The sequence below is a fragment of the Perissodus microlepis genome, chromosome 5 (assembly GCF_051167445.1).
Source record: "Perissodus microlepis isolate ML-2025 ecotype Zambia chromosome 5, ASM5116744v1, whole genome shotgun sequence".
NCBI classification, from domain to species: domain Eukaryota; kingdom Metazoa; phylum Chordata; class Actinopteri; order Cichliformes; family Cichlidae; genus Perissodus; species Perissodus microlepis.
The window spans coordinates 13,771,554-13,796,295 of record NC_140465.1 but is presented as its reverse complement, the minus strand read 5'-3'; the positions used below and the strand labels follow the sequence as shown (position 1 = coordinate 13,796,295).

General features: G+C 39.7%; 2 protein-coding genes across 2 annotated transcripts; one reads left to right on the top strand and one right to left on the bottom strand.

Annotated features, from left to right (window-relative positions):
- Positions 1 to 296: 296 nt before the first annotated feature.
- LOC146386743 (trypsin-like) lies at positions 297 to 6,492 on the bottom strand. The gene is made up of 5 exons (XM_084927218.1): positions 6,429 to 6,492; positions 5,098 to 5,248; positions 4,763 to 4,904; positions 752 to 1,009; positions 297 to 456 (listed from the first exon to the last, which is right to left on the bottom strand). The coding sequence occupies exons 1-5, from the start codon at positions 6,490 to 6,492 to the stop codon at positions 307 to 309; spliced, it is 765 nt and encodes a 254-aa protein (XP_084783344.1). The 3' UTR covers positions 297 to 306.
- Positions 6,493 to 13,168: 6,676 nt separating this feature from the next.
- LOC146386742 (trypsin) lies at positions 13,169 to 24,516 on the top strand. The gene is made up of 5 exons (XM_084928015.1): positions 13,169 to 13,412; positions 15,009 to 15,168; positions 16,765 to 16,906; positions 17,022 to 17,288; positions 24,340 to 24,516. Exons 1-5 carry the CDS (start codon positions 13,271 to 13,273, stop codon positions 24,514 to 24,516), a joined length of 888 nt encoding a protein of 295 aa, XP_084784141.1. The 5' UTR covers positions 13,169 to 13,270.
- The last annotated feature ends 226 nt before the right edge of the window (positions 24,517 to 24,742 follow it).

The window sequence follows — 24,742 nt, the reverse complement described above, 5'->3', positions numbered from 1 at the left end:
TCATTTCTGTATAACACTGTAATATAACTGTAACTTAAAAAAGTGTTTTTAGCAGGATGAATTGTAAAACCTGGTTCAGTTTGTATCATAACGGTGATATTCAGTCAGTGGGAATAAAAGTCAGTCAGGTGTAGGTTCCAGGTAATTTAGCTTTAACAAATATATCTGTGATTATATAAAAACAATTATATAAAAGATAAACATAGCATTTTTGGTCCTTCAGGAGCCATTCAAGTTTGTTTCTTTTTCTTCTTTTTTTTTTAAATCAAGGTAGAATTTTCTGTTAGCTAGTGGTAAGGATTGTTATTAGCTGTTCTCAATAACCTGATTCATCCATCCAATGTAGTTTCTGACCTTGGTGTAGACACCAGGGTAGTATGAAATCGCACAGCCGATGCCCCAAGATACAATGCCTTCAAATTTACCGTTACAAACAAGAGGTCCTCCAGAATCACCCTGAAAAAGGAAAAGAAAAAAAAAAAGATTTCAGGGTGTTTGTTACCTGATAGGACAAATTTTATTTATTTATTTTTAAAGGAAATACAAAATATGCAAAGTCCAGCAACCATTAGAAGTGATATTGCTTTTGTTAGTGGGACATTGTTGCTGCTGTTTGGCAATTTACCGCATTGCTCCATTAAAAAGCAAAAACAAATGCAAAGTCAACAGTGTAAAATAGACAAACTGAAGTGTCCATTTCCAAGTCTTGTATCATTCTTTTGTATTTCACTTTTGTATTTACATATGTTACCTGACAGGAGTCTCTCCCGCCACTCCTAGAGCCAGCACAGATCATGTTGTTTGTGATCCTGAAGGGGTAGTAATTCCAGCAGCTGGTGAACAATTCCACCTCCACTGACCTCAGTTCGGGGGATAAACTCTGGCTGTACATCCAGGTAACACCCCAGCCACTAACTGTGCAAAGATTCAGGTTTTGCAGTGGCGGAGAGTTAGGGTCTGGCAACGAGGCTGGCTCGACCATGTCATTGATGATAGCTGGACGGTCCAGCTGACCCACAAAAAACAAATCCTTCTGTCAGTCAACATTGTCTACATATCATACATAATACAATGTTCAGTCTATCATTTAATGCCATATTTAGCCATAAAAGCTAGTTTTCTTCTGCAGTCCCTGCCAGGTTGATAGAATGATTCAGAAAAAGGAAAAAGATGCAAAAGCATGTTAACACAATTATTATAAAATCACAGTTAGTGAAAACTTCAGATTATGACAACACATTTTATTAGCTAATAACTACTGTTTTATAGATTTGGAGACAGAGGGTATAGTGAGTATAGAATCCCAACAATGTTAGATACTAAAATGAACTTTGTGGAAACGTTTACTGAAACTCAGTAAAACTTAAAGTAATCATAGTGCGAGGTACAGTAATGTGAAAAGGAAAGAGTTCTCTGGTAAAAACTGAGTACACCCTCACTGCTTCCATAGCAATTAAGAGCATAAGGTCTGGAGCATTACATTTTACACTCTCTAGGCCTCAGTGAGCATGTTAAATGTTAAAGTTCATGACAAACAAGCTATACTTAGAAACTTTTTTGCAAACCTAACCCAACCCAAGTCATGCATATAACTTAAGTTTGCAAAATAGACTCTGAGGAAACAACAAGACTTCCTGCAACAATGAAGATGTTTGGCCATAATTTCACAGCACCACGTGTTGCAAAAATCAAAGACAGCACAACGACCATGAACTCCTCTGTATAGCAAAGTATTCTAGAGTCACTGGCTTATGTACCAGGACAATGATCCCAAGGGCAGTAACATATACAACAGAGTGGCTGAAAATGAATCGAATCGATTGGCCAGTCAAAGTTCAGACCTTAGCCTGACTGAAATGTTATGCCAAGACCTTAAGAGAGCTGTGCAGAGGGAATGCCCACAAAGTTCAATGAACTGAAGCAAAGTGGCAATGTGGCGATACAGCAAAAATAATTAGGCTTCTGAAGAACCTGTTAAAACATAAGGTTTAATGAAGATCTATTATGGGTTTTGTTACCACATAATAGTTTATGCCGTTTGACACACTTGCATACTCAAACATCCAGGTAAGGAAATCCCACAAAGTTGATTCTGTTCTGTAGGATTTTCAGTGGGAGAAATGTTTCGTCACGTATCCAAGTGACTTCTTCAGTCTCAGCTGACTGCAGATTTCCCCAACCTTATAAACAGTACATTCCTATAATGACCGAAACTAGCACAACAGGCTGTGAGGTCAGTTTCATGATCATTAATATGCAAATTGTCATGACCATTGATCAATGTCCATGGATACTATTCACAGAGAGTTGAGGAATGACAGCACTCACAGCGTTGTAAGAGGGTGAATATTAAAGATCGTGAAAGTGACCTCCTGGTCCGTTGTTATTCAATGGGGCTAGTTTCGGTCATCAAACCTGCAGTCAGCTGAGATTGAAGAAGTCACTTCGATGAGTGACAAAAGGTTTCTGCCTCGGGAAATGCTATGTCCAGACGAACAGAATCGACTTTCCGTGACTGCTGGAAAACATTTTATTGTTGGCTCAATGAGGGATTCATCATCAGTCAGGAAATGATTAATAGAGCTCAGCAACACAATTACACAATCCTCTATAAACAACAAATGTAATACTAAATAAACTACATAGGTAATTTTGTTTACCAGCTTAAAGACTTTTCTTCTATCTATTATCTAGAATGGAAGATAAGGGAAGGGAAGGAAAACTACAGGAGGAAGACAGAAGAGCAGCTGCAACAGTACAACATCAGAGGGGTTTGGAACAGCCTGAAGACAAGCTCAGGACAAAAACCAACCCCCCAGGCTGCAGGAGATTTGGGGTGGGTGACTTAAACAAATATTTTAATAGGTTTGATCAACCACCCACACCTCCCCCAGCATCGTCCCCCCTGCTGCAATCTCCCTCATCTTCAGGGACTGCCTGTCTTTCATCTCACACCTCTCAGCTCCCAGCGGTCACACCCACCACAGGCTTCTGTGGACTCCAACATACACCACCCCTCCCCCAAAATCCACTCTATCTATCTCAGCACTTCAAGTGAGGAACGAGCTTCGCAAGATCAAGGTGCGGAAGGCTGCAGGTCCAGATGGCATCAGCTCCAGGGTCCTGAGGTGCTGCACAGATGAACTGTGTGGCATCCTAGGTTATCTGTTCAACCTGAGCCTGTTGCTGGGCAAAGTACCACAGCTGTGGAAGACCTCCTGTGTGGTACCAGTACCAAAGACCTCCCATCCAAAGGACCTCAGCAGCTATAGGCCAGTAGCCCTGATATCACATTTGATGAAGACCCTCGAGAGGTTGGTTCTAAACCATCTGCGCCCCCTGGTGAGGTCTTCATTGGATCCGCTGCAGTTTGCTTACCAGCCTGGCATCAGGGTGGAGGACGCCATCATCTACCTCCAGCACCGAGCTCTGACTCACCTGGAGAAGCCTGGAAGCACTGTTAGGATCATGTTACTAGATTTCTCCAGTGCTTTCAACACCATCCAGCCACGACTTCTGAGGGACAAGCTGGAGCTATCAGGAGTGGACCACCACATATCCCAGTGGATACTGGACTACCTCACAGAACGCCACAGTATGTGAGGACACAGGACTGTGTCTCTGACACGCTGGTCTGCAGTACGGGGGCCCCACAGGGAACTGTGCTGGCACCGTTCCTCTTCACCCTCTACACTGCAGACTTCTCCATCAACTCCCCACGCTGCCACCTACAGAAGTTCTCTGACGACTCTGCCATAGTCTGCCTCATCACAGGTGAGGATGACTCAGAGTACAGACAGTGGACTCTGGGCTTTGTGGACTGGTTCCAGCAGAACCACCTGCTGATCAATGCCGGAAAAACCAAGCAGTTGGTGGTGGACTTCCGGAGACGCAGACCCACCACACTGACACCGGTGAACATCCAGGGAGTGGACATTGAGATAGTGGACTCGTATAGGTACCTGGGTGTTCACCTGAATAATAAACTGGACTGGAGCCACAACACTGATGCTCTTTACAGGAAGGGTCAGAGCAGACTCTACCTGCTGAGGCGGCTGAGGTCATTTGGAGTCCAGGGAGCACTTTTAAAGACCTTTTATGACTCTGTGGTGGCATCTGTCATTTTTTACAGTGTTGTATGTTGGAGCAGCAGTTTATCGACAGCTGAGAGAAAGAGGTTGAATGAACTCATCAGGAAGGCCAGCTCTGTTCTGGGATCCACCCTGGATCCAGTGCAGGTGGTGGGAGACAGGACTCTGGCCAAAATAACCATTCTGATGGTTATTCTGATAACCATTTCTGATGGAGTCTCCCACCCCATGCATGTAAATGTTGCTGAACTGCAGAGCTCCTTCAGTGGCAGACTGCTGCATCCTAGAGGCACGAAGGAGCGTTTCCGCAGGTCCTTCCTCCCTGCAGCTGTACAATCAAAACTGCTCCCAACAAACATAGATGTTTACATCTGCGCTGTAACTTGCACTAATCAACTGAACAACTACTACTGTTATAACTACTTTTCTCAGTTTATATGTACTAACTTATTGGAAGTTACATGTCTACTTTTTAATGCACGGGTACAATAGAAAATCTGTGCTTTTCTAATTATTCTAAATATTCTTAACTATTTAAACATCTTTAAGCATCCTGCTCTGTTTGCACACTACAACCTGGGTTTGCCACTTATCTGTACCTCCCATCCCAAGGTAAATGTCTAGAAACAGTAACTATAAATCATGAGGTGTTAGTCATGGCTGTCCCTTACCTTAAGCAGCATGATATCATTGTCAAGCATCCAGTAGCTGTACTGTGAGTTTTTAACGATCAAGGAGACGTTGAATATCTGCTCCAATCCATTCCACTGGGTGAGACTGTGCTGACTCAGGACCACTTTAATCGTGTGACTCCTACAAGAGGGGAAGGCATGAATAATTGTTCAACTGATCAAAGACACACAAAAGTTGTCCAAATATTTAAAAAGGAATAAATGTATTAATAATTATAATGATAGCACAAAACATTGATGTGCTCTGTATTAACATATGAATGCAAGGTTTTGATCAGTGTCTGTGCTCCTGATGTGCAGCTGCAGTAACTTACGCCCTCCAGCAGTGGGCAGCAGACACCACCCATTGTGGGTGGATGAGGGTGCCTCCACAGAAATGGGAGTTGCTGTACAAGAGGGAGGCTTGATATTTGATGGTGTAAGGGTTTACCAGTGCACCCCCAATTATTCTGTTCCCATATGCACCTAAGATACACAGAGACAAAGGATTATGTCAAAGATCCCATTCACGATACAAGCTTAGTCTATATTAAATTTCCTTTTTTTTAACATAGCTAGAAACCGTTTGAAAAGGACAACACATCAAATTTAGGAATCTAGAGATTATGTATGTTTGTTTTGAAAAAACAAAAAACAAAAAACAAAAAACGCTGCAGTTTTGAACGCTAACTTTTTTTTAGAGGCTTAGTAGTTGAGCAGGGACACTGCCATGTTTTTTGTTTCATGATGTATCAGACATTTCACAGTGAATGCAGGTCTGAAACTTTTTCCAGAAGACTGATGTTGCTACAAGACATGCAGACTGTGTTTGGGATTATCTTGCTGAAATAATCAAGGTTTAACCTGATAAGGATTTTGTCTGGCAGCATTTGTCTTTAAGCACTACACATGTGTGTATTATCCATGTCATGTCAAGGTCTGGGATTCTGACACAGAAGTTAACCATCTCCTCTTTAGTCCATGATTTCAAGGGTTTTTCTGATTTGCCTCAGTCAGGCTGAAATAAGCTCTGTTTGACAGAGTGTGCCAGTGTTTCAGTATTTTTTATACATATAGGGGTATTTTCTTTGCAGTGACCATCCATGTTCACAGACAGTGGCTTTCTCCAGTGTCCATGAGCAAAATCAGACCTGTTTCAATGCAGTGCTGTCAGACTGCCTGACGATTGTGGCCATTTAATATGGATTTTGCATTGTTTTTGTATTTTTTTAATCATATAATGTACTGTAAGTATTTTTATGTTGAGAAGACATTATACTTAAATTGTAGCCATTTACTTGTACAGTTTTTCACAGAAAGGTGAACTCCTTTGCATCTTTAATTCTGAAAGGCTCAGCCTCTCAGAATTAAAGATGTTTATACCGCTCATATTACTGAATAATTCAAAATGTTGTACAGTGTCCCACTGCCTCTTTTGTTTTTAATCTTTAATTGCAACTACCTTAGCTTTTGTTGCTGGCATCGAATGATAATCCTCAGTTTCAGCATCTAGAAGATGGTCTTTGAATCATATACACTGAAATTTTCTTCCCACATTTTCTACTGAGCTTTTATTTGAATTTTGCAAAACATCCAACTTTTTGGAAACCGGATTATACCTGAAGTCAGATATTGTGTAACTGTGCAGTCAGTGTCATCGACTCACCTGTTAGTTTAACAACAAACAGGAAGGCCATTAGGAGGTGGCAGGATTGAGCCGGGTTCATCATAGTAACTGGTGCAAGAAGAAAAAATAAGCATCAATGGTAGTCAGTATCACAGATCACAAATACATGAAGATGTTTTGTAGAGTGGAAAAAACAGACATTTTAATCTCATACGCTGTAAATTATAATCTGCACAGACTAATGAGGTAAAATCATCAGTTTGATTGAAAAATTCTGGTATTATTTTGCACAAAACCAAAAGCCCTAAATAGGAAACTCATGTGACGTGTGCGATCATTTGTAACCAAACACAACAAGGTTGCAAGATGGTTTCACAAACATAATGACCAAATCAGTCCACGCGCAGGCAGACATTAGAAACATGCCAATGCATATAAACGCAATTTGTTGTAAGTTCCTAAAATTGTAAGTGTATCCACGACCACACGCACACACACACGAATTTAAAAATATATCAGAGCTAATAAATTATATGTATCAATACATCAAATAAAGTTGTTCATACAGGCCGCATTAGCACTCTTACTACCAGCATCATTTACTAACTATTCATCACATCTTAGAACTTTTATCTCAGAGTTTTGTGATCTATGTAGCATAGTAGTGACAGTATCAATACACAAAATCGCTACACAAGCACACAACACACATGTACAAAAACCTGCCAAGGTACTCAAAACCTCACAAAGGGAAATCTAGTCTCAACACATGTCGTCTGTAGCAATATGAACTCCTGCAAAGTTTGAATTTTATGAATACAATGGTGCAGTGAAGTTATGGGCATTAACACAGAGGCAAAGTCATTCATAAAGTTTGTCCAAGTTCTACATTTAAATGGAGTCATTTGAACTTTTAATTAAAAATAAAGAAAATCCAGATTAAGCTTTACTTTCTTATTACACAATCAGCTGATACACTGCCATTAATTCCACACCCGAGCTGCTAATGAGCAATACTATATAAGCAAGGCTTCCTCACCTTATTGGGAGTCGAGTATAAATCCGCACAGGCCGGGACACACGCTCTAACACAATCCTCTCACACCAAGACAAGTTTGAGAACTTGGGCCTCTTTTATATTGTGTTCATACTTGTCACTCTCATTATTCCCCACCGTGATACACCATTTATCTAAATGTCTCTCTCTCACACACAGAAAGGAGAGTCTGACCTAGTACAAGAAAAAAAAGACATCCCCAGCCTTGTCTTTCATTACACCTTTCTTTCTGGGGCCTTTGTTCTCACAACTTCAGCCTATTGTCTAGTGGTGGAGACAAAGTATTGCTGTGCAATGGTGAAACCCAACAAGCCAGAGAGATGATAAAATACACCTACCAGACATCTTGTTAGTATATCCAGTGGTGTTAGAGAGCGCAGGACAAAAGCACGAGTATGAGGAATGATATCAACCTGAGATGTGGCAGAACTTATAACAGCATTTATTCTTTACCTGGACAAGGAAAAACGTGTTCTCAGAAATTGCGTTAAACTGAGATGAGCGTGAGAGCATTTCCGTCTGCTTCCCCCTGCACACACAGGTCCACATAAATAGACACCATTGTCATTTTTTTGTTCTGAAACACTTGCAGAGCGATATGATTCAGTGTTTGCTCTAAACTGTTCTTCTGGTGTTTTCTTAAAAAAGGAAAATGTAAAAGTTTTGGTGGTAAACCTTTTAAAACGTGTCACATTTTCAACCATTAGGACCCAACATTCTCAAAATGTTTTTAATAACAAGTCTGACTCTTATGTAAGCTTATGTAATTGTCAAGTATTTGCACATATGGCCAGTTTCTAATGAATTAACCTAACATCGATGTCTGTGGGAGGAAGCCAGAGTACCTGGAGGAGAACCTTTTCTACTGACCACTCTTTTAGCCATACATTCGTACAGTGTTTTAATTTTGACACTTTAAGTACTTCATCTACCTCTCATTCATACACAGATTATCAGATTAAGCGATTAACAGATTAAGCGAACATGCATGTCCTTGGAATGTGGGAGGAAGCCAAAGTAGTGGAGAACAGTGAGAACATGCAAACTCCAGGTATCCACCAGGTTTCCAGAACCTTTTTGCTGTGAAGCAACAGTACCACTACAGTGCAGTCCTAGTATGGCAAAGTTTATTACCTGGGAAAATAAAGCATGCAATGAGTATAGTCACTAAAGTTTACCAAAGGGGTTTAGGGATAGACAAGCAGACGAGCTTAAAAAGAACAATTTCTTACCTTAACAGCTCCCCCACACCACATCCACCACATCCGTGAAAAACTGCAGGCTGTTCTGTTTTTGTTGGCAAATCTTAAATTTTAATATTAGACAAACATAACCGCAGTAAATACAAAATACATTTTAGATTATTTCATTTATTAAAGGGAAAAACCAACCCACATGACCCTGTGTGAAAGTAATTGCCCCCTAAACTAAAAACCACTACTTGTGCCACCTTTAGCAGCAAAAACTGGAATGAAGCATTTGCGATAACTGACAATGACTCTCTCACATCAATGTGGAGGAATTTTAGCCCACTCTTATTTGCATAATATTTTTTTTTGTTCCAGGATACACGTACAGTTTTTCATTTTATTTTTTGTTTCATTTTGGGGGGTTTGGACTTGGTGGTGTGTTGCTGATGCATTCAGGGCATGAACCAATGGTCGGACATTCTCTTTCAGGATTCTGGTCGGCTTGCTGCTCCAAGGAAGCTTCACTGCTCTTTTTTTCCCCCTCCATTTGTGGATAATGGATCTCACCGTGATTCACTAGATTCCCAAAGCCTTTTCCATGCTTATAGATGGCAAAGAATTTGTTTATCATCTCTTCCTGACTTTCTGTTGATCGTGGCATGATGAGTTTCTTTTTGAGATCTTTTACCCTGCTTCACTTTATCAGACAGGCTCTGTTTAAGTGATTTCTTGATCCAACAGGTCTGGCAGTAACTAGGCCTGGGTGTGGATTGTGAAATTGAACTTAGCTTTCCAAAACATGCAGTTAATTTGTGATTTAATAGTTGTTTGATGAGCTGAAACACGTAAGTGTGACAAATATCTGAAAAAAAGAAGAAATTAAGAAGGGGGCAATAACTTTTTCACAGCGCTCTAACATTTTGCAAATGTTTTATAATTAAAAACAAACTTTTTAATTTTTCGTCATCATCCTTCAAACATCCTTTGAACAGTTGATTCAAATGTTGTCTTGAAAACATCTTAACAGCTTATGGGTAATGTTTTTTAGTGTTGTAGAAATGTTCACTGTCATAGCTGAGAAATCAGTGCCACAGCCTGCCTGTGTTGATTAGCCTGCTCGAGCATGTATAACCTGTATCCTTCCTCTCCTCTCCTCCCTGAGTTTTCTCTTCCCAGGTGTCATTCTCATTTAGGTTCCCAGAAGGGTTTTTTCCATTCTGAGTTCCCACACGTTGGAGCATTTCGTTTGCAGGCCATAACCTCCATATAGTCTTCACTCCCCAAGGTGTCATTGTAACCGTGAGGGTGAAAGGCGATAGCATGCTCAGCTCTCCCTCAGGTGCAAAGCCGATGCGACAAACAGGGTTTCTTTGTGTGTGTTTGCGACAGAGCAGGACAGATGACTTTGGCAAAAGTACATGCACAGTATGGATAGCTTAAAGAGGAGCATCTGCATAAATTTACATGGCAAAAAGATATTTGTGAAAATAATACCTAATTTGCCTACACCGCCAGGCACAAGTGATGATCAGTGAGTTCAAGTACTGAGAAAGGTGAGCTTCTTTAATGGCAACTTGAGGCTGTTTCCCAAAGTGAGTCGGTCCCATACAACGTCTGTAGTTAATTGTCACGGACTTCCACATTAAAAGGTTCAGCTTCATAAATAAAAATTGTTTACAGCCTGTCTTTTCTTTCCATAACTGAGTGATTTTAAATTTAAACTTCATATCAACTAAAACCAAAAGACCAGTGTTACTTTTCTCTAAATATTCAACTTGCTTACACAGCGAAATCCATGGATCCATTAACTGTCAGAGTTAAGACTGAATTTCAAACAATTCAAATTCAGTGTTGTTGTTGTTTTACAACTGTACTGTGCCCTCAAATCGTGTCATAGAAGTCAGATAAGATTATACATGCTTGAAAAAAAAAGGCTTCACATTGAGGTCTTACGTCTATCTGATTTAAAAATATGAAGTCTGATGGATTTCTGTGTGCTGATATCATCAAGGGTAAATATTTTTTTCACCATAAATCCACACTACATTGAATTTGGAATTACTAATCATCCTTATGTAAGACTCCTCTCTAGAAATTTTCATTGCATGTCTGCCAACATTTAAAAGATTTATGACACAAAAATCACACGTAACACAGTTGACAGGACGGATTAGGAGAAAAAGAGAATCCTTTATTTAAGATAAAGGTGGTAGTCTGTGTGTGAATTTTTATTAATATGAAGCCTTTCTCTCTTCAGCTTCTCAGTAGAGGATAACCTTATCTTCCCAAAAGATAAAAAAAAAACTATACGTAACTATATGTAATACTGCAGTTATAACGCTGTAATAACAATGAAAAGAGAAAGGAGCACTTTGCAGTTTTCCAAATGTAATTGTTATGGATCAAATTACACAAACTTCAGTAGGAACCCATCCTTTCAAACCACTCAATCATATCAAAACGAGCCATCACGTCATTGTTTTGTTCATACAAGTATTGCACATGGTTAATCTGGTAGAAAAGTGTATTTATGTACTCAGTGTAATATATACTGTACCTAGAGAATGTAAGAGTGGTTAGTTCCATTACTTCTAAAAATATCATGTGAATTGCATGATTTTATGTAATTACTATGTAAGAACACTTTTTTCATATTTTACAATACAAAACTTACTACTGCTACTACTACTACTACTACTACTACTACTAATAATAATAATAATAATAATAGTAATAATAATAATAATAATAATAATAATAGTAATGAACTATGACAATGGACTCATGTTTAAATAAATTAAAACAAATTTTCTCTAAACTGTTGAAACAATAATATATAAAACAAGTATCCAAGAATATAACAGCATTTGTACCAACAATGACATTAGAGAAATACTGAATTAGAGAGGAAGAAACTTACCACACTGAATTTAAAATCACCTCAGATGAAGGAAATGAAATCTTTCGATGTTTGTTATGTGGGTTTGGAACAAATTCTTGATGCGTTATGGGGGTTTGACAGTACAATTTAACGACAGTCAATTTTACTTTTTTATCATTTATGGAAAATGTCACAAAAAATGTCAAATGTACTGGGAGAAAATTTCCAGAACATTTTTTGCTTTTTCACGCATTTTTTTACAGTGCAATTTAAAGCATATGAATGAATCAAATAGTTTTAAAAACACATTTCTCATGTTTTAATAATTATTTTAAACAAATAATGATGCAAAAACATATTTCCTGGTTTTATTTTAAAGAGTTGACATTTAGCAAATCAGACACTAGGGGGAAAAAGGTTATAACAAAACATTTTCTACCAATTCCCTGATTTTTTCTATTAACGAAAAAGAAATACGCCCCAATATAAAACTGATCATTGCTTGAATATTTTGTAAAACTGATAAACACAACCAGTGGGAATTAAATGTATGTCTAATTATATGACGAACGAGCTAATTTGCTCTTTCATAACACCTGTAAGCTTAAAGTTGACGTTAGCCGAGGCCAAACAAGGAGCTGTATTTGGTAGGTGTCTGCTAGGCTTCATTGAGTGAGCTGAACTGGACCTCTTTACTGTGTTTGTGACGTTGATGCTTTTTTAATTAAATCAACTGATAGGTAATGTGTGGTAACTTAACACTGTCCTCTCATTTAAGCACAGTCACTGGCTCCAAATTATGGAGGTGGGAAGAACCATAAAGCTATTCAAGGCTTTAAAATGAAGTAACTGTGTGGTATGAGGGTGGCTTTGTCCATCTTTTGTATACAGTCAATGGTTTTATCTCATTAGTTGAACTGACCTCTTAACAATGCATTTATATTACCATTGTATTACAATAGCTCCATACCATTTACTTGAATTATGTGCTTTGTAGCAATTTATGAAAGGGAGAAAGAAAATTACTGTATGAAGGCGGGTTAGTGGTGGCCCAGGAAACACCTGACAGTTGGAGGCCACACAAAGCTCTCCCTCTCCTATTATGCTAGGCGAAGCATCAATTATTCAGCTTGCTGTAAATGTGGGACAAGAGGAGGTCAGGCGAGATTCTTCCCTCCATGCTGTGGACGATGCTGACTTGCCAGAAGGGTGGTGATGATCATCATTGGGCTGATGATAATATGTTATTATCATTGCTGACACGGATTCAGTGATGGATGATGACTCACACAGAGAAACACTTGTGCGTAGAATACCTCTGCGTTGTCTTGGCTTTGCTACGAGTCTACACACACACACACACACACACACACACACACACACACACACACACACACACACACACTTACTCACAGAGAGAGAGACTATTGAAACATTTCAACAGGGATAAGCCTGGATGATGACACAGACAGAGCGCCCTGATACAGTATAGATGAACCTGCTCACCACAGTGTTGCCATAGTAACAATGTAAGGCCTTTCGACAAGTCAGGAGGGTCAGAAGGAAGAGTTGTGATAGGAGATACGTTTTGAATGTGAACTTTGTTGCTCTCTCGCCTCTTTTTCCTCCTCAATCAATGCTACAGTGTTGGTTCGCGCTGCTGCACGATCAACAATGAAATTAAAAACTCCTCAAGGAAACTCGAGGATAAAGGTTGGTGGGGCTGACACCCACTGTTTCCTGTGAGGAATGAATGACCAGGCTGCAGACAGGAGCAGAGGACACTGCAGTGGTTCAGCAGCTGGTATGGTGCAACAGCTCAAAAACCTCTTCTGCTATGACGAGCCTGCTTATGTGTTTATGTTGTGTGCTGGTGGAGCTTATGGCAGTCCACAGTGAGTATCTAATCTGTTTTGTTTTTATAGTTTTGCTAACAAAAGATTCAAGCTTTCTTTGATTTAAATTATTATATCCAATCAGAGTTTTTCCACATTACTAAAACATTAGCTCCCATTCTCCCAGATGTGTGCCTAAGCTAATTTATTGAATCAATCGCTCTTTTAGCAAAACCCTAAATGGTAAATTATCATTTAACCTTTCTGCAAGCACTTTTATTTTCCTCAGGAGGCAGAAGTTAAACACACCTAAAGCACAGAACTCTCAACTCAGCTTAAAACGGTGCATAGTTTGTTGCTAATGATGGGGGGGGAACTGATAAAAGGTAGAGTGTGCATGGGTGCATGGGTGTGCTGAAGGTTGATACCAACATTGGATGGCAGCAATCTGGGAGGCAGAGAAGGGAGAGCAAATTCAGTTCAGTAATGTTAGATGGACTGTGAGCAACTGAGACAGAGTATACTGTGGATGAAATTTAAAAAAAAAAAATAGAAGGAACATGTAATATGAGTCTTATACAAGTCTTATGCAATCTAAAATATATATAACATATAATCTATTTGTTCTTTTTCTTTTGTGAATGAGGGAAGCAGTAACAAGTGAAAGACCTAATGTCATCAGATCCTCTGTTGCCACCGCGCAGAGGCTCTGATGGGTGTGTACGCTGATGTTTCAGTGCATCACCTTGTTAACAAAAAAAGAGTCTGGAGAGGGAGATGGTGGCTGGGAGTCCATTTCTCTTTTTTGCATCTTGTTCTGAAATTTTTGTAGCTATCTTTCAAAATTTACAAATTGTACAGTTTCCTATTATAATTAAGCCAATGTCAGAAAATGTTGTAAATGTTGTTTGAATTTTTTTTGTGTGTTTTTAATGTTTTGGGAAAAGAATCAGAGGTCTTGAGAAACGTATCTTAGTACTTACGAAAAACTCTTGGCAATTTATGTCTCAGCGTGATGATACTGAGAGTTAGTCCGAATGTTGTTGAACTTTCAAAACTTTAAATATGACTACTTAAATATGGCTACCATCAACGGTTAGGTAACCAAATCCACTCAGCAGCACCCCCGTATCCTAACTATACTTTTACATGGCATTCTTCTGATTAACAGTAAGTTTCTGAAGGTTTGCCTTCAGAGTAAAAGTTGTGCTTCATCACTGCAGACAAGTTTCAAAAGAGCAAAAATAGTCTCTGCTGCAGTGCGGAGAGCAGCTCGACTGTTTGCACACAAGTCTGTCACTTCCATTCATATTATGACTGCAGCACTGGTCATGTGTCTGCAAAAACTCAGTAGATCCCAGATTAAATCTGTAGTTTTTTACTATCCATATAGGTAACAACAAGCAGGTCTGATGAAAGTATGAAAAAAATAAGTTTTTAATCTGAACATGGAAATTTGTTTTGGGGGAAGCAGTTTCAAAGTCTGCTCACGGTTAGATTTATGAATAGCGACTGGAAACAACTGTCAGCCGTGTCTCGTCTGTGTCTAATCTTCACAAAGTCCACTTCCTCATATCCTATTCATTTTCAAAGATAAGTTAAACAGAACACGCGCAACTTATGTTCCTTTCTTGGCTTGCTAATGTTTCCATACAGGCCGTGTGCTCATGCAGAGCCGTATAGTAGGTGGTCACACCGCTGCACCAAATTCCATCAGATACCTCGTGTCACTGAAGAGCACCAGCGGCCAACACTTTTGTGGTGGCTCACTAGTTCACAGGTACTGGGTCCTGACTGCAGCGCACTGCAACATTGGGTAAGAATGTTCAAGATCTGCCATTAGCAGCAATCTGTGACTTCTAAAGTTTCATGTGTCTAAAAAAAAAAAATCCAACTACGGTTTATCAGTCAGTTAATTGAGTAATCTACAAACAGCAGCATATACTGCAATAACTTGGTCGATCTCCTAAGTTCAAACTTTTAGCACTCAAATACTGTAGCATACCTCTAAACTCCAAAAAAAAAAGAAGAAGAAGAAGCTTATGTGAAAGTAACAAATATCATTGAGCACAGCCTTCCTCTCAGTTTTATTATTTCATAAGGGTTGATGGCTGGACGTTTCAAACAGGTATAGTGCTATGGTAACAAGGGGATCTTAGTACGTCATAGTAAACATCCATCGATTTTCTTCCACTTAACTACTTAAGGGTCGAAGGGGGGTGGATGAGAGGCAGGTTGCCAATCTTCCTGAGCTAACACATAGAGACCATTCAGGCTCACATTCACACCTAAAGCCAGTTTAACACCATTTAACTTAAGCCCATGGATGTCTTAGACTGTTGGAGGAAGCCACAGTAACCTGAACTCCACACAGAAATGCCACAGCTTGGATTTTGAACCCAGGACCTTCTCGCTGTGAGAGAAGAGAGCTGCAGAGAGCCACCAGCATGGCCATAGATGTAATATTTATGGGCATCCACACAGTAAGAGAGTAACAGCATCGTAGCAAACAAGGGACTGCAAAAGGTCTAAGAAATTCAGCAACTTGTAGCAAGAACAAGTGAAGTAAGTAAGCAGCAACTAAGTATGTTAACTTTAAGCTCAGAGATTATGGGAGCCATGGGTGCAGTTTGTTATCTACGTAACCTGGAATGTCCACTAGGCACTGCAGGTTGTGTGCATCATTTCCAAATGTGGGCTGGCTATACTCTACAGCCTTCATTTTTGTGAACTCAGATGTAGCTGATCAAAAGAATGGATTGTCAGCCACAAATCAAGGATGAAGATATGTACACTTCCATCATAAATCTGAAACACTTTCACAGACGGGAACATTTCTCTGGCATTTTTTCAGTACACTGTGGTTCAGAGTTAACTTGGCATGATTTTCTATTGCGAGCAGATGGTCCCAACAGATGCCTAAACACAAACATTCATTCTGCTGTGGGTAGGTAACGTCAGGACACAAACTCAACCTCTATGGGGGCCAGTGGGAAGTCAAACAGCACACAGATGCGGTTTAGTCAGCTGACCTTGGCACATCACTGAGAAAGACGGTGAAGTGTGATCTTGTCTGGATGTAGGAAATTGGCCATATTTCTGTCACACTGTCCCCATCCCCGCCTGCTCACAGTAAGCCATTGTTCACTGGCAGACAAGCAGTTCATGGTGGTCACGATCAAGCCCTGTGCACACTTTGAGTTTGACTTTGTATTCAGGTCATTTTACTTTATCTTTGTCTTTCATTCATTTAGTATAATACAAAAGAATAACTAACTAAGCTCATATTATTTGTGGGAAAAGGCTTCTTTTGTTTCCTCTTTCAGAGAGATCACGATTACACGATTACATCTCCGTGGCTTTTTAGTGCTCTGTTAACAAATGTGATGCAACATGGATTTCTGTGTTTTAGGGCAGAGCAAATGATGATAGTGGCAGGTGACTACAAGGTAAACATCTTTGAGGGTACTGAGCAGTACGCTAAGCCCCGCATCTTGGTCATCCATCCCCTGTACAACAGGAGCACCAACAACGCAGACATCATGCTCATTAAGGTGCCACAGAATCGGTGCAGTAAAGTTACCAGTGGTTTGTTAAAGTTTAATCTGTTACATCTTTCTTTTTTAAAAAAAACATGTTCACATGGAAACTGTACAATTTTCTGTCCAGCTGCGGGCTCCCATGGTTCTGAACAAATACGTGTCGCTGGCGCCTCTTCCCAGGCAGGGGACAGGTGTAGCTGAAGGCCACGTGTGTCGGGTGTCTGGGTGGGGCTACAATAGTCTGGAAGGAGGCCAGGTGCCTGTCACACTCAGGACAGTCACAGTGCCCATTGTCTCAACTGCAAGGTGTAACAGCAGCGACTCCTTTAATGGAAACATCACAGCAAACATGATCTGCGCTGGCTACAGCACTGGAGGCAAAGATGCATGCAAGGTACAAAGAACAAAGACACCACCTTTCACTAATCAGGAAAAAAAAACGTGTTTTTAAAGGTTTCAGCTGCAAGGTAAGTGAGTGTTGGACACCGCCGCGGCCCTCTGTGCCAAGCATGTTCATTTGATGTTTTGAAAAGGCAAGAAACTCATTTTGAAGTAATAGACTCTCAAAGGTACCATCCATGGTTATCACACAGCACAAGCTGAGCCTACTTTCATCATCTCACTTAAGAGCAAAACAATAACACAGTTCTGGAAACCTCTTTCCCCCGACAGTGTAAGGATACAGTTGATTATGTCAGTGTTGGTTCGAGCTACAAGCTTTTATTAAGGAGACATGCCTGTTTGTCCTGAAACATTACTGCAGTTGTAATAATCATAAGAGATAGAAAAGCAACCCTTAAAGTAGCAACACAACTGAAAACCTGGAGTTTTGCTGTAAACGCTTAGATAGCAGCAAAAATAACCTATGATTTGGTTATTTGCACCGTGAAAGAGTTTCAGCCCGGCCGTTGGTGTGAAAGAATAATTTACATGAAATTCAGCGTGTGATATGTGAGTAAGCTATGTCTCACCTTCGGCAAAGTAGAGAATGACTAGTTTAAAATAAACTCTATGTAAAACCTGTGTGTTTGACAAAGTCTTTGTGTGTTGGGTTTTTTTTTCAAGCAATAATAATGAATGAAGACATTATGATTTAAAGATAAGTATTAAAACAAAAAACAGAACTTTTCTGAAGGAAAAGCAGACCAGCTGTACTCAGTCAAGTTTAAATCCATACCTTGTTGGCCAGTTGGAATTTGTCTTCACCACTACATCCTAAAAGCCACATGTGAGTATTTCACACATGCAGTGCATTATACATGAGATATGGTACTATGCAAAAGTCTTAAGCCGTCCAATATTTCTTTATATTTTCCTAAAAAAAAAAAAAAAAAGGGAAACAGGTGCAGTGAATTACTGAAACACTGCACCTGTTGGATGTTGGCTGCCTTTTGTCTCTATCGAGATGATCCCACACTGCTTCAGTAATGTTGAGGTCCAGGCTCTGGGGAGGCTGATGCAATGACTGACTGTGTTCAGGTGTGAGTTTTTCTATCCAGATATGGTTTTGCTGTTTGAGATCATTGTCACCCTGAAAAACACAGTTGTTGCCATTCAGATGCTGTCTACATGGTATCCCATGATACTTCTGTGTTCATAATTCCATCACTTTTGACAAGATCACTGGCTGCAATGCCTCCACCATGTTGACACCAAGATAGCTGTAGACAAAATTTGGATTCATCGCCCATAAGGCCTGTCACCACTGATTTTCAGTCCAGTTCTTGTATAATCTGGCATTCCTCAGTCTTTTCGCCCTCTTCCCTTACCTTAAAAATGGCTTTTTGACAGCCACCCTTCCACAGAAACCTTTTCTGATTAAGCTCTTGCAAAAAGTTTACATTTTAGCCAGATAAAACCAATTTATCTGGCTAAAGATAAATTGGTTGTTTGCTAACTTGTCTGTTAGAAACAACCCTTATTCACATCTTGACTTAGGTGCCCCTTTAAAGCTTGAATGATTCATAGAAAAAACGTTCTCTCATGAAACTGTGGCACAAACATGAACTGAATCATTCAGTAATAAAAGATTCTCTGTAAAACATAGGTCTGGCATTAACACACTCATAGGGATGAGGGGGGCAAGGAAATGAGGTAGAGACAATATATACACACACAGGATAATAAGCAGATACACAACAAGTAGGACACACAGCTGGAAGCTATAGGAATAATGAGGTGGGGGAAGTAAACACAACGCCAGACAAAGAGAAGAACAGTTACCAAAATAAAACAGGAAGACACATCTGAATGGGAAACAATGGTTAACTTAACACAGGGGAGCACAGAAAGACGAAGGTCAAAAGCAGATGAGACTGGAACACAAAAAAACACAAAGAGAAACTAACTCAAAGCAAATCGGAACGTCAGCAGAAACTGAAACTAACAAGAACTGAAGGCTTGACAATCAGTGGAAAAAAGAATAGATCAGACCCAAATAACACGGCTATAAAGTACACAATAAGAGTCTATACAAAACATGACCTAAACACAACTTGAAAATAACACAACAACTGAATAGCCTGGAAACTGAATACTGGCTAAACAAGGAATACAGAAACTCAGCCCAGAGGGTAGCCTAAATGCAGGACTTCTTCCAATAAAGAAGCAAAATCCAAACAGGGTGCAGGAAAGGTAATTATAAAAAACAAAGAAGTCACCAAGGAGACATGAAACCTAAACATAAAACATTCTCACAATCCAAAGGAAATATGAGCTCACAAAAACTGAAAACCAATGACACATCCCAAATGAGTGAAAAAGCAGCCAATGCCCAAACAAAAACTTGGAAAAATTATGGAAAGAAAAACATGAAAATGCAATGGGTGGCTCAAGACTATTGCACATTTAAATATTGGAACATGTAAACTAAATTTTACTGTAAGAAGGGCAACAATTTCACCTTCTTATACTTAATGGCGTTTACAGGAACTACAACTGCATAACATCATGTGGGTTATTAGCAGGGGTGCACATAAGTGGTCTGCAGGTGCGCATTCACTGTCAAAATAAAAGACGCGCACCAGAAGTAGCAACGCGCGTTTGCGTACATAAGATTTTCTGGAGGAGGACAGACATTTGTTTAGAACTCTTAAAGATGTCGAAGAAGCAAGCTCCTTTAAGCAATTACTTTGGTGTTCCTCCACCTCCAAAGAAATGTCAGAAGGAGTCCGATTCGCAAAAGAAGCGCGTATTCTCGGAAAAGTGGTTGCAGGAGGCGACCTGGCTTCAAACAAATTATGAACGCACAGAGATGTGGTGCAGAATATGCCATGAAAATCCCACTCTAGCTGACAAAAAACAGTGCCTTTTATATGTACGCAAACGCGCGTTGCAACTTCTTATCTGGTGCGCGTCTTTTATTTTGACAGCGAATGCGCACCTGCGGACCACTTATGTGCACCCCTGGTTATTAGCCAAGAAACAATAGGCCAAAGTCACAAGATAAAAACATGTTTTCTCATTATTTATTTCTGGACTTCACACTCCTCCACGCTGTTCTTATTTATAAAGTGCTCTACAAACCTCAACATTACGGCTAACGGTGCAGCCATTTGAGTGCAGCTAGCCAAACAGCAAACAGCCACAGCTAAAGAGACAGAGTGAAAGTAGACAGTGTATCCTCGGTTTCTTCACATAAAACTCATTGTTGCAGCCAGGGGCAGCACAAAAGTGAACCCCTTAAACTGATTTTTAGTTTTAGTGTTGTTATTTTCCTGTGGGTTATTGATTCTGTTGCTAGTTAACTAACATAAACTAAAGTAAGTCTTTTAGCCGCAACCAACCAACCACATGACGTCGCGTACTGACAGAGGATGGCACTAAACATGTTTTTAGAAGTTTCACTTTAAGCACTTATTTCTTAAATCCAGCTTCACAGACAGTGTTGCAGCTATTTTAGTTTTAGAGAGCAGGGCTCAATGGTGCAAATTAGCTGTTATATCTGTATCATTTCATGTCCCTTTTACATCAATAGCCACATTTTACACAATTTCAGGTTTTTGTTGTTGTTGTTTTTTTATAAGAAAGTTTTCAAAAAACACATTTATGCATTTTGGGAATCAGTTGATGTTGTTCTTTGAGCTAAAATATACGGTGGCCCCTAGAGACAAAGCACGCACAAACTCCAAAACACATGCAAACTCCAAAACACGTACAAACTCCAAAACACATGCAAAATCCAAAACACATGCAAACTCCAAAACACGTACAAAATCCAAAACACATGCAAACTCCAAAACACGTACAAAATCCAAAACACATGCAAAACCCAAAACACGTACAAAATCCAAAACACATGCAAACTCCAAATCACAACGGAAGTGCTCCAGGACGCTAGGGGCAGTGTTGAGCTCGATTTGCAAAATAAACGGCAAGTTTGTTGCAAACACATGGGCTGTATGGGGCGGTCTAGTCTCCGTCGCGCTTCCCAGGTTGCCTAGCAACCATGATACTAACAGCTGGAAACAACTTTGTTTGACAGAAATGAAGGAGAACATATTTTGTTCATTTGTTTGTTTGTTTCTACAAGAGCTTTGTGTGATTTGATAAGTATCTGAGGCTGAGACCACAGGACAGTAAAACATGATTGTTGGGCTTCATTTCTGTACTGAACAGTCATTTAAGATTAGTTAGTAAATAACAATTAGCTAATGTTGTTCATGAGACTAAAGTCATATCACTTTGGTAATGTAAATATAATATGGCCAATATTATAGTTATTATATTAATCATTATTAGCTATTACAGCAGTGAACATGAACTCTGTGTCAAATACTGAGCCTCAGTACAGATTCAAGTTGCAGTTATTTACATGTCTTATCACCTTAAATCTTCACTCAAAGACAAGTATGACTGAATGACTGCCAAATTTATTTGCCACTGAAGCAGAAGGATGGCATCTGAATAAAACCTCTCTTGACATGCCTAGATGACATTAAAGATTGTTTGGCTCTAAACTTTTTAAATTTGAATGAAAAGAAAACAGATTTGTTGATGTTTGGACCCAGTGGCCCCTGTGAGTCCTCTTCTTTTGATTTGGAACCCCTGGAAATTTATTTTAAACCTGTTGTTACTGCCCTTGGTTTTAAGTTGGACCAGTCCAGTTTTTATCATTTAAGGCACTTGGCAAGAGTGAAATCTTTTCTTTCTAGGCAGCACTTTGAAACCGTGATCCATGCTTTTATTTCTTCCCCTGTGGACTACTGTAACACACTTTATGTGGGGGTCAGTCAGTTGTTACTCTGACGTCTGCAGCTGGTTCAAAATGTATATTGACAGTGCATATATAGGTGTATCATATATAAGAGACAAATGTTGGCATTACTAAATTTGGCTCATTGCTTACATATATTTATAAAAAGAAAATGTACAAGCTGTGATAACTGTTTCTGATAAAAATGAAGAGTAGACTGATATATTGAATATTCCTTTATTGGGTGAGAAAATCAGACCATGTCATAACTGCTTTAAGTCATACAGAATAGATATCAGAGCCTTAAACAGGCTGACTTCTGCTAAATCAGAATATATAAAGCATATAAACAATTACAGCAATATGATGCAACAAACACAGCAGTGCTATTAATCCAAAATACTCAAAGCTTCATAGAACTGAAACAAACATTTATTTTTAGGTCCATTCTGCTGCTGATACATACTTTATTTTTCTGAACATTAAACTTGTTGCTGCCTTTCATAGTGTGTAACTTGAAGTCCCTGAGTACTTTCTCCCACACTGAAAACACTGGAATGATAAAATTATTTGAACATTACCTAATAAGACTGATTCAGGACAGACAATTAGTTATGTTAAACTTTCCTAGCAGTCCTTCACAAACAGGGAACAGTCTGTCTATTCTCTCCATCTGTCAGCTGCTGCTGGCTCTTCCTCCTCCTCTTCCTCACACACTGCTGAGTTTGTCCCGGTGGATCATCAGGGGTGCAAAGCCTCACAGATGATGTGCAGCAGTGGGTCCCTCAGTCTGTCCTCACTCTGGACACTTGCAGTTGTCACACATGGAAATCAAATGTGTGATAAGCTGCAGGATTCAAACACAAGTGTAACTTATAAATGAATGTTCATACTTTTATTCCACAATCAGAGAGAAAGACAAAGAGAGAGAGTGCAGGACAGACAGACAGGTGACAGTCTCAGGTGTATACACTGCGACAAAACAGCACAAGGGAAGGAGGATTTAGTGTTTGTGTTATTACGAGTGCTAAACAAGAAGAGTTCCCAGATGGTACAGTGGACACATGTGTGACTCCTGTGATTAAAGCATCTTTCTTTCAGCTTAATGAGTGAACCGTCAGCTCGTTCAAACACACGTTAAAGTCCGTTTGGCTCGACACCACCGAACAGAGGCAGCAATATAACATAGCTAACATTAACAGTGCAGTGAATCCTGCTGGTGCCGTGATATTCAGGACTGCAAACCGAGCAGCATCACTGACTTTCTGCTTGTTGTGTTTGTGGATATATGACTGACTTTAATTATCCACAAAATCATCACATTCTCTGTAAGATTAAAGTCAACTATTGAACGGTGTATATTTTGAAGTAAAGGCTTTAAAACCAAGTTAGTACAAACATCGCTAATGTCACATAACTTTCCTGACATGTGGCCAGCAGTAATGTTTTAATGTTCTTCATTATAAAAACATTTGCGCATAAATAAGTGACATAATATTCAGTACTTACTTCTGAAAGTTTACTCTTCCTCCGCTCCGCTTCCGCCGTTTTTTTCCGGCAAAATTATCCACACCACCGCTGTGCTATGAAGTCTGGGATATGTTGGGCCATGAAGGCTACACCGACCCATCCTTAAAATTCAGGGAAATTAAGGCCGCATTTCGAGCAGCCTTTGAACTGGGACAGCCTTCGTCCTGTCGCTGTGACGTAATCGGCCTTAAAATGCGGCCTTTAAGGCTGCAGACCCCAAATCCGGTCATTGGTACTTCCTGGCTTGTGTAGTTACTAGGTAACAAAAGCTCACCACTGCCCCTAGCGTCCTGGAGCACTTCCGTTGTGTTTTGGAGTTTGCATGTGTTTTGGGGTTTGCATGTGTTTTGGATTTTGCAAGTGTTTTGGAGTTTGCATGTGTTTTGGATTTTGCACGTGTTTTGGAGTTTGCACATGTTTTGGGGTTTGCATGTGTTTTGGAGTTTGTACGTGCTTTGTCTCTAGGGGCCACCGTAAAAATAGACCAAAAGCAAGTAACCTTCAATGCCTGGGATATCTGACCCACCTGGGCGGTAAATGCTTTTTGAAACAGTCTCCTATGAGGCGCCCATGTTCAGACACTTTGTATTATTTTGTGTATCATGTAACATCAGGGAAATTAAAGCAGCTTTACATCAATACTATGGTAACAAAAAACTTTTCCAGGAGTCACATTGTGAAATGGGAACTAATAGAAGGGTTTTATTGTTATTTATTACAGGGCGACTCCGGTGGACCGCTGGTGTGTGACAGACGGATCTATGGAGTTGTATCCTGGGGCAATGGTTGTGGTGATGCTAAGTTTCCTGGAGTCTACACGGCCGTGTCCAGATTCCGCCGGTGGATAGATCAAACCATCTACGGGTCATACCTGCGTTGCTTCAAACCGTGGAGATAATGAAAGCAGCCATTTGTGCCTGAAAGGAAACATTCCCATAAACACATTTAAATTAGCATGAATAGGAAGTGGTTCTGTTGGAAGCTGCAGTGGCTGTTGAGAAAAACATTGCAGTGATAATTCAGATCACCTTTTGAATATAGTTAAACGCTGTATATTCTGAAATAATTACTATGATTATAGGATTCACTAGAATGCGCACCGTTTACAGTTACTGTAAATGTAA